The 10,248-nt window shown below is 49.2% G+C and overlaps 1 protein-coding gene across 1 annotated transcript; it reads right to left on the bottom strand.

Moving 5' to 3' along the window:
* Positions 1-1,681: 1,681 nt before the first annotated feature.
* On the bottom strand, positions 1,682-5,375 carry SLC7A4 (solute carrier family 7 member 4). The gene is made up of 5 exons (XM_037497911.2): positions 5,302-5,375; positions 3,734-4,755; positions 2,633-3,273; positions 2,268-2,376; positions 1,682-2,165 (listed from the first exon to the last, which is right to left on the bottom strand). Exons 2-5 carry the CDS (start codon positions 4,713-4,715, stop codon positions 1,975-1,977), a joined length of 1,923 nt encoding a protein of 640 aa, XP_037353808.1. The 5' UTR covers positions 4,716-4,755; positions 5,302-5,375; the 3' UTR covers positions 1,682-1,974.
* Positions 5,376-10,248: the final 4,873 nt, after the last annotated feature.

Below are 10,248 nucleotides of genomic sequence, written 5' to 3'. Positions count from 1 at the left end.
ACTCATAGGGGTTGTCTCCCTGCTCTGGTGTTGGGTTGCCTGGGCAGGGCCCCACCCAACTTTGGGCCTCATCCATGGAACGGGGAATGTTTGAGGCAGATGACCCGGCCCCTGAGGGTCCCAGGCAAGGACACAGGCACCTATTTGGCCCATACCTGCTAGGGCACTTCCCAGAGCCTTGGGCTATGGAGGGCTGGAGGAGGAGGAGGTGGAGGAGGGCTGCTGGTCACTGGGGTCTTCTCTATGCCCCCTGGGTGAGCCGCATCTCAGCCTCCTGGAGCCTGCTTCCCAGGGAGTCATGGGGGTGAGGCGGATGTACATCTGGAATTCACTACACCCAAGGTCATGCCTAAGTACATGTTTTGGCAGCTGCTTTCCCTCCCTGAAGCAACTGCAAACAGGAGGCCTTGACCACGACTCAAGGCAGAGCCTAGAAGCAGGAAGGACTATCCTTAATAGGGGATGCAGAGGCCCCTAGCAGATTGGTCTGGCTCTGACTTTGGAATCCTCCCAGGATTCAGAGACTTGCCTGATGGAGAATGTTCCTGGACCCCAGGCCCAAGGAGTGGAGGGATGAGGGCTATAAGAACCAGGACAGGGGCAGGGATCTGGGAGTACCTATCCCCTGAGAGATGAAGGCTTTCTCACGGGCACCTGGTGGCCGGAGTGTGCTGGCAGCTTGCTGGTGGAGGAACATGGGCCATAGTGAAGAGGGCCAGGGTGGAGTTCAGCCTGTGCTAGCATCTGGAATCATCTGGCCCCTGGAGCCTCAGCAAAGCCTTGGGGACCCTCCTGCCTCTCTCCTCAGAGCAGTGTCCATGAAAACGTGGGCTCAGAAGGGCTGGGGTGAGAAGCATGGCCCTGAGGTCTGGTGATTGGAGCGGGGTCACAAGTACCTGGTTGTCCTCAGGGCCTAGTGAGAGCTGATGTCACCACTGCAGAATGTGCAGGAATAAAGCCTACCAAAGCCAGAAGCTTCCCGTGTAGTCCTTGCAGGCAGGGACAGGGAATTGGATGTGTCTGTGGGGAATAGAACATGGACACTATAGACAGTGTCGTGGGGAACAGGGTGGATCTGGGGTCCCTCCCAAGGACCAGGGCCTCACAAACACCAGCTGGCTGGCAGGTGCTTCGAGCGGCCTGGGTGCTGGCACAGCACACATGTGTGCTCCATCTCGAACCTTTACTGCAAAGACTTGAGGGGTAGGCAGAGCAAGAGGAGAGAATGAGAACTTGGAAACAGCCATTGCCTCATTCTGGGTGTGTATTCCCCAGGGTAGCCATGCAGACCATGTGCTCATGTGACGCTATATCCCTGGGCAGGCTTTAGGCACACGGTGTGCTCTCTGAGAGCCCTGGGAAACCAAGAGGACCCAGATCTCCATTGCTTTTCTCAACAACCTTCTTGGGGCCCAGGCTCTGCTCCCTGGATCTACCCCCAGGGAACACATGAGAGTGAACCTGCCCTTGGCCCTGTGATGGACTCCTTTGAGCCTGTGCATCTATGTCCATCCCTTCCGAGCAGCACAAAGGGTTGGACTGGCCTGTAGGCAGGATCCCAGGTCCCAGGCCCAGGGCTGTCTCAGGACTGGTGCCTCCCCCTTGCAGAACCTTGATAGACTGGGGACAGTCACTTGGTGAGCAGGTGAAGACTCAATACTGCAAAGAATGCGAGAGTGGACACAGCAACGGCCTCATGGCAGGCCAAGCAGTTATTATTGTGGATCCTTGGGGTTGGAGGCCTCTCCCCACCAGCCCACCCCACCTGCCCATGTAGCTGGAGCTTGTCATAAACTGGAAGATGCTGGACAAAGAGACCACCACATGTTGGCTAAGGCCCTAAGGTCCTGAGGACCCCCAGCATGAACAGGCCTACAAACCCAAGCTGTCTCAGAGAGAAAAGGCTCCCAGCCCCTCCAGCCTCCTGATGAAATAGGGGTGGCAGGGCAAGAGTGGGCAGGTTTTCAGCTGGCTTCATGGACTGGCAGGCTGTACCATGAGGTCAGGTTCCTGGGTTGGGGCCTGGCTGCAGGGCTGCACAGCCTGCACCGTCTCCTCCAGGCTGCCGCTGGGGAACACCACGTAGCGCGTGGCAGTCAGCCCTGGCTGCTCCCGCTGGTTCTCCTTGCTGTGCCAGATGCCGTAGCCAAAATAGACCGCAAGTCCTATAGGGGTGATACAAGCCAGAGGGGCAGGTCCTGACCATGCACACCCTCCCTGGCCTCCTCCCAAAGCCCAGTCAGGGACCTAGTCCAACCCCCACTCACCAAGCAGCAGCCAGATGGAGAAGCGCAGCCAGGTCAGGTAGCTCAGCTTCAGCATGAGGCAGATGTTGAGGAGGATGCTGAGGGCTGGAGTCAAGGGCACCATGGGGATCTGAGGGGCAAGGGTAGGGCTGGGCTGGGCAGCAGGGAAGGTCTGCGAGCCCAGGGTCTCATTTCTCAGGAGTCCACAGAACCTTTGGAGATTCTGGAGACAAATGCCCGCTTGCCATGCCATGCAGAATGAGGACAGTGGGCATATTGGCCTCCCCAGCCCTGTGAGCCCTTGTTCTCTCTGCTGCGGTAGAGGGGGAAGGAGCATGGGGAGTTGACTGGACTGAGAGCAAGTGGATGTCGGCTATGGGTGGTACCTGGAAGGTGTCCTGCCGGTGCTGTTGCTGGTGGGCCAACAGGACGAGGAGACTGAGCAGAAACACAACAGTGCTGAGCAGGAGCATTAGCGTGTAACCCCAGTACGGAAGGTGGAGGGTCGAGTGTCCGAAGATTAGCACACATCCCAGGGTGATGGCTGAGGATACCAGGATGCCAAGTGCCCAAGACACAGCAGCTCCAGGGCTATAGGCACTCAGGAACCCCAGATAGGGCCTCAGGGCTGGCCTTAGTTGCCCAGGCTCAGGGGCCAAGGCCTCCTCCATGCCCACCAGCTGTATGCGGTCTGAGAAGGAGTTGTACTCTTTGGCAATAGGACCAGGGCTGGATGGGTCTGAAGAACTGGATGGGGGCGCCTTCTGGAAACGTAGCACAATAATACTGGCAGCCACGAAGGTGTAGGCCAGGAGTGTGCCAATGGACAGGAACTGGACCAGTGCCTCAAGATCCAGCAGCAGTGCCAGGAAAGCCATGAGGACCCCAAACACCAGGATGCCTACCACAGGCACCTGGGTCTGGGGTTGCACACGGGCAAACACCTGGAAGAAGAGCCCATCGGATGCCATGGCATAGACGATGCGTGGCAGGGAGAAGAGGTTGCTGAGCAGGACAGTGTTCATGGCTGTGGCAGAGGGGAGGGAACTGGTCAGCATGGTGGCCATGCCTATGCGGGGGGTCAATGCTGGGGCCGAGGTCATGGATTGTCTGGGAACAACATGGACATGAGTTTTTCTGGCTTTCAGAGTGAGCTGCAGGGCTCTGGATTGTCACCCCCCAATCATGAATGGGACACCCCAGTTTAGGTGACAGGCCCACTGAAGTATCTGATGAAGGCTGAGCGCCTCTGTCCAGGAAAGGACCTGGGTGTTTCCAGGTGTAGAACTGACAGTCTACGTATAATTTGGGGGTGAGGTCAGTAGGTCCCTCACGACAAACCCGGGTCAATAGCCTAATAATTAGTACCTTCTTGGGCCACTCATACAACTGCTAAACTGAAGCCCAGATGGAGATGTGTTCCCCCGGAGGCTTAGGGCAGGGCCCTGCTGCTCAGTTCCCTCCCACCTTGCTCAGAAGGCCCTTACCACAGATGGAGCCAGCTGCCACAATGAAACCAGCCCAGCTGTAGCCCCTCCGGTAGAAGGCATCTGCCAGCGCTGAGTCAGGGTCCAGGCTGTGCCAGGGCACCATGAGGGTGAGCACAGTGGAGACGAGGATGTAGGCACCAGCTGCCAGGCCAAGTGAGATGGCGATGGCCATAGGTACGGACCGCTGAGGGTTCCGAGCCTCCTCGCTGGAGGCAGCGATGACATCAAAGCCCACAAAGGCATAGAAGCAGGTGGCGGTGCCAGCCATGATGCCAGAAAAGCCAAAGGGAGCAAAGCCGCCCTCTTCAGAGCTCCAGTTATGTGGGCGGGCCAGGACGAACCCTAAGATGCTGATGAAGAGAATGACAACCAGGCTGACGGCAGAGAAGATATGGTTGAGCCAGGAGGAGACACGGGCACCACAGGAGACGAAGGCAGAGGCCAAAAGTAGGATGCCAGCAGCCAGGAAGTCTGGGTAGCGAGCCAGGAATGGCACCTGCCAGGCGCCCATGTGGGCCTCAGTGAAGTTTCTGATGCGGTGACTGAAGATAGCATCCAGATAGCCACTCCAGGCTCGGGCCACAGCGGCACCACCAATGAGGTACTCTAGGAGTACGTTCCAGCCAATGAGGAAAGCCCACAGCTCTCCCATGGACACGTAGGTGAACAGATAAGCAGAGCCTGTGCGGGGCACACGAGCCCCGAACTCTGCATAACACAGGGCTGCTAGGAGGGAAGCTACAGCTGCCACACCAAAGGACACAAGCACAGCAGGGCCGGCCATCTCCTTGGCTACGGTGCCAGTCAGCACGTACAGGCCTGAGCCCACCATACCACCCACGCCCAGCAGGGTCAGGTCCAGTGTGGACAGGCAGCGCCTCAGTGATGTCTCCATGGTGGACTCCTCCAGTGGTTTCAGCCGGTTCAGCTTTTGGCAAAAGTGTGCCAGTCTGCTCATGCTGGGCATCCCAGGGGCCATTGTGGACAGCTGAGAAGAACACCAAACCAGCCCCCAGCACCTATTAGGGTCAGAGGGGAATAACAGGCTGTTCATTCAGGTCCCGCCCAGTCTTCAATCCTTGCTCTGTCCCTGTCTTGGGAACCGGAGGACTGGGATGGGCAGTACCCCTGCAGGAAGTCACAGGGAAGCTTGGAGATCCCAGCTGCTTCCCAGGCAGGGGGACAGATGGAGTCCTGCCTAGGGTTGTTTGAGGGGTCCCTGAGGGTGAGGAGGAGGCAGCCCCAGGGAGGGCCGGAAAGCCACTCTGAAATATGGGGTCATGGACAAGGTGGAATCCTGAGGCTTCCCGTGAGCTGCCTCAGGCCTCCGGACCCGGAACAGGATCGGCTCTGCGGCCCTGGGCGTGGCTCAGACGGCCACCTGGCCTCAGACAGGGCCATCACCCGTTCTCCCCGCCCCGCGCGGTCAGACTGCTGTACTGGCGCAGTGGGCCGGGAGGGAGAGGATCCCCCGCCCTACGCCCCCAAGCCCCACGCCCTGCCCTGCGGCCACTGCTGCCAGTCAGTTCCGTTAAGCCCCGATCCCCAGGTACCCGAATCTTCACCTCTTCTGGGGCCTGAATATGGCTCAGCAGGACTTGCTGCGACCCACCTGCTGTCGCCGCTGCCGCTCTGCGCGCTGTGCCAGCCCCGCCCGCCGCCGCCGCCGCCAGGGCTGCCTGAGTGCAGGGCCCGCCCCCACCCCCAGCGCCTGATGGAGCGCTGGCTCCGTGTCGCTCTGTAACACGCACACCAGAGAGCCCACCCTACCTGACCGAGACCACGGCTTAACAAGGTCCGGGGAAACCCTGTCTGGTTCACAGATGGGGAAGTCCAGGCCAACAGGTAAGTGATTAACCCAGGAGTTGGGAAGTTAAGGCCCAGGTCTGGGGCCTCTGCAGACACCTGCCTTGATCCCTCACCCCAATCCGGGGGGTGGGGTGTGGGTGGTGTGGGACCTACTCCTTGACAGTTCCTACATCTCGGCCATTATATGACCATCAAATTTCTGCAGATATATATATTCCTGGGGCAAAGGCGTTTTGGTCCTTTTGCAATTTCCATTTCTTTGAAGGTGAAAAAGTTGGTGTAGCTTTTTCATAGCGTAGGATGTTCTTGGCAAAACGATGGCAGTTTATCCAAGCAAAGCAAACCAAGGTAGATATTCTCTCCATCTACCTCTTTAAACATTATTTCCAGGTTTATGGGTGATTCATGGAATGGAATTTTAGGGTCACCTGAAGTCTGTCTGGCTTAATGGAGTGGTGACAGGGTGGTGACTCCCAAACCAGCTTAGCCAGCTTCTGTGATCCCACTGATATTTGGCTGATATTACCTAGAGGAACTTGTCAGATGGACTCTCCCTTCCTGCGAGAAGATGACATCTTCCTTAACCCACTTTCAGTTGCCTAAACATAACTGAGCAGGTGTTCCTTGTTCTGAAATGCCCCCTTAAATATATAGAAAAATGCATTTCAAATGATGAGGTCCAGTAGTTCTGTGACAGGAGCCCCCCAAGGCCTGACTGACAAGCAGCTGAGAGTTAGCGTCCAGCTTTCAGAGCACGAACGTTTTATGTACTCAGAGAAGGGTTGCTGTCAGCACACACTCCTTTTCACAGGCATCAACATTGATGATTATGGCCAAGCATGCTTGACAGGGAATTGTAAGTTTCTGGGGAATTCTGGGACACCAGTGGGCAAGGCAAAGACACAGAACAACTCCCTGAAGATGCGGTGAAGCTAAAGGACAAGAAGGAGAAGGAAAAGGGGGATATTCCAGTTCAGCACCCTGACACTAAACGCAGTGGCATTGCAAGAAAGGAGAACTATGGATCAATATCCCTTGTGGCTACAACATCAGCAAAATACTAGCAAATCAAATCCAGCAAAATATAAAAAGTATAAAGAGGGATTTATCCCAGGAATGCAAGGTTGATTTAGCACAGGAAAATCAACCACAATAATATATTATTCTAATAGAATAAAAGGCCCAAATCCCAAAGATGACGAATCTGTGCCATCTCAATAGATGCAGAGAAAGCACTAAACACACTAGGGATAGAAGGGAATGTCTTCAGTTTGCTAGAGCCCATATATGAAAAAGCCACAGATAACATACTCAGTGATGAAAGACTGGACGTTTTCCTTTTCCACCAAAACCAACATAAGGATGTCCACCTGCATTTAGTATTTTACTGGAGGTTCTAGCCAGGGCAATTAGGTGAAAAAAATGAAATTAGAAGAATATAGATGGGAAAGGAAGAAGAAAAACTCTCTAGTCAGATGACATGACCTGATTGAACAGAAAGCCCTAGGGAATTCACACATACACAAACACTAGAATTAGTAAGTTCAACAAAGGTGCAGGATATAAGGTCAATACACAAAAATCAAAGAATCTAATGTATAGTATCTTTACTATACTTGATAACATTTTATCATCTAACTGAAATTTGATAAGAGCAGAACTTAAATTGTTCCCACTAACAAAAATTAAAGTATAAAAGAAATATGGGAGGTGACAGATGTGTTAATTAGAAAGAAACCTTTTATAATTTATGCATGTATCAGATCATCACAGTGGACACTTTAAAAACCTTACAATTTTATTTGTCAGTTATACCTCAGGAGAGCTGAAAAAACATTTGAAAATCAATTGTTGTTCTCTACGCTAGCAATGATTTATCCAGCATGAAATTAAGAAAACAATTCTGCTTACAAGGTATCAAAAAGAATAAATTTACTTACAAAGATTCTTAAAATAATATGCCAATTATATCTCAGTAAGGCTGGAAAGAAAGATACTTAAAATAAAGTTAACAAAAGAAACACAAGATTTGTATCCTGACTACTAAACATAATTGAAATGAATTAAAGACCTAAATAAATGGAAAGACCTGTGTGTGTGAATTTGCAGACTTAATATTGTAAAGTTGGCAATATCCCCAAATTGGTCTGTAGATTCAGTGCAATGTCCATGAAAATTCCAACTGCCTGCTTTGCAGAAATTGATCCTCAAATTCATATGGAAGTGAATTAGCCAAAACAATTTCAAAAAAGAACAAAATCAGAAGACTCACACTTCTTGATTTCTAAACTGGCTATAAGCTAAAGTAATTAAGACAGTGTGTTTCTGGGCCTTCTTGGTGGCGCAGGGGGTTGAGTGCATGCTGTGAAGCTGTCCACAGCCTCTGCAGTGCGGAGTCTATCCCGGGCCCGGCAGGGAGACACCCACATGGTGCAACAGAACCTCTCCAGTCTCACCCACTGCTCCCCCCAGCAGTGTTTTTGGTCGGTCCATCTGCCTGTTCTGCTCTCCACTCTGTCTCTGGTGAACCCTCTCATTCCCACCCCTTTGCACTTCTTCCCTGTACTCCAGTTCTTGTATGCATAAATAAATAAATCTTAAAAAAAAAAAAGATAGTGTGTTTCTGGAAAAAAAAAAAAGATAGTGGAATTGAGAGTCCAGAATTATGGTCAGTTTTTTTTTTTTAATTTATGACCAATTTAAATTTATGGCCAATTGATGTTTTTAGAATAAACTTTATTTTATATATTTACTGGTTTTTGTTGTTGTTGTTTGAGAACAGAACAGGCAGATTTATTGAAATAAACTATTAAGAGAAACAGCAGGTGAGACAGGAGAGGTCTGCTACCTTTTATTTTTTTTTAAACTAAAAAAAACCCAACTATTTTTTAGAGCACTTTTAGGTTGACCACAGAATTAAGCAGAAAGTATTGAGTATTCCCATATAATCCATGCCCCTACACACACACAAACACACACACAGCCTCCCTCACAATCAGTGTCCCTCACAGAGTGATAGATTTGTTACAATCGATACTGATGAACATATTATTATCACCTAAAGTCCATAGTTCACAATTGGGTTCACTCTTACTGTTACACATTATATGACTTTTAACAAATATATAATGGCAGTTGTCTGCCATTATAGAATCGTACATAATTGTTTTACTGACCTAAAAATCCTTTGTGCTTTGCTTATTCTCCCTCCCCATTAACCCCAGCAACCTCTGAACTTTTCTGTCTCCACAGTTTTCCCTACCAGATTACCATATAGTTGGAATCATACAATATGTGGCCTTTTCACATACATTTTTGACATAGTAATATGCATTCAAGATTCCTCCATGTCTTTTCACAGCTTGATAATTGATTTTTTTTAGTGCTGAGTAATGCTCCATCATCTGGATGTACCACTTTATGTACCCATTCACCAACTGAAGGATGTCTTGGGTGCTTACAAGTTTGGGAAATGATGAATAAAAATGCTGTGAACATCTATGTGCAGATTTTTGTGTGGATATAAGTTTTCGGCTCGTTTGTAAATTCTAAGGATTGTGATTGCTGAATCATATGGTAGGAGTATGTTCAGTTTTGTAAGAAAATTTAAACTGTCTTCCAGTGTGTACTTGTACCATTTTGCGTCCCCACTAGCAATGAATTCCTGTTGCTTCACATCCTTAGCAACATTTGATGTGTCAGTCCGCATTTTGGCCAATCTAGTCCATATGAATGTATGGTGGTATCTCACTGTTCTTTTCACCCCCCATTACCATTCCTTATATCCCTTTGATCTGCTCCCTCTTAACCTCAGAAATTCCACTTCCTTTATTAGTGTCTGCTAGTTTTTATAAGTATTTTGCTTTGTCAGTATGCCCACTCTGTAAGGTCTGATATTTGTCTTTCATTCTGTGTAGCTCTACTCATCATAATTCCCTCAAACTCTTTCCATTTTACTGTAAATTTTAACACTTTATCTTTACCTTTTGTTGTGCATATACTACATCTTCTTGATTCAGTCTTCTATCAGTGGGCACTTAGGTTGTATCCATGTCTTAGTTGTTATAAATAATGCTGCAGTAAACATTGTAGAACATAACTTTTAAGTTGACAGTTACATGTTCTTTGGATAGATGCCCAAGAGTGGTATTAATGTGTCATGTGCTACTTCCATTTTCAGTTTTTTAAGATTGTTTTCCAAAATGGCCATGCCAGTACACGTTACCACTGACAGTGTATATATGTTTTTTCTTTCTTTTTATTCTCTTCCTCAATTGTTGTTTGGTGTCTTTTTAGTATGTGCCATTCTCATTGTGATTTTGATCTTCATCTCCCTTATTAAAGGCTTTGAAGAATATTTTTCCATGTGTCTATTGGGTTTCTGAATCTCCTCTTTGGTGAATTGTCTGTCCATATCTACTGCCTATTTATGGATTGAGTTGTTTGTTTTTTTATTATTAAATTGCATACATTTATTATATATCTTGGATAGTAACCCTTGTCAGTTGTGTAACATGTAAATATTTTCTTCCACTCAATGGGATGTCTTTTTAATCTACCTATGTTTTCTTTTGATGTGTAAAAGTTTTTAAATTTGAGATAACCCCAAAAGTATGAGTCTCCAAAAATATCTTTATCATTGATGTCATGAAACATCACTAATGTTTTCTTCATATATTTTATTATTGCAGGTCTTAAATCTA

The sequence above is a fragment of the Talpa occidentalis genome, unplaced genomic scaffold (assembly GCF_014898055.3).
Source record: "Talpa occidentalis isolate TD23 unplaced genomic scaffold, MPIMG_talOcc4v2.1 talOcc4.8, whole genome shotgun sequence".
NCBI classification, from domain to species: Eukaryota; Metazoa; Chordata; class Mammalia; order Eulipotyphla; family Talpidae; genus Talpa; species Talpa occidentalis.
The sequence above is the reverse complement of the archived record's forward strand: the minus strand, read 5'-3'. Positions and strand labels throughout refer to the sequence as shown.

Excerpts from the sequence above, each read along its gene's own strand:
- SLC7A4 (XM_037497911.2), bottom strand. The coding sequence starts at position 4,715 with ATGGCCCCTGGGATGCCCAGCATGAGCAGACTGGCACACTTTTGCCAA. Across the intron at positions 3,274-3,733 it reads GGCAGCTGGCTCCATCTGTG|CCATGAACACTGTCCTGCTC; the intron begins GTAAGGGCCTTC and ends CCTCTGCCACAG. Across the intron at positions 2,377-2,632 it reads ACCGGCAGGACACCTTCCAG|ATCCCCATGGTGCCCTTGAC; the intron begins GTACCACCCATA and ends CTTGCCCCTCAG.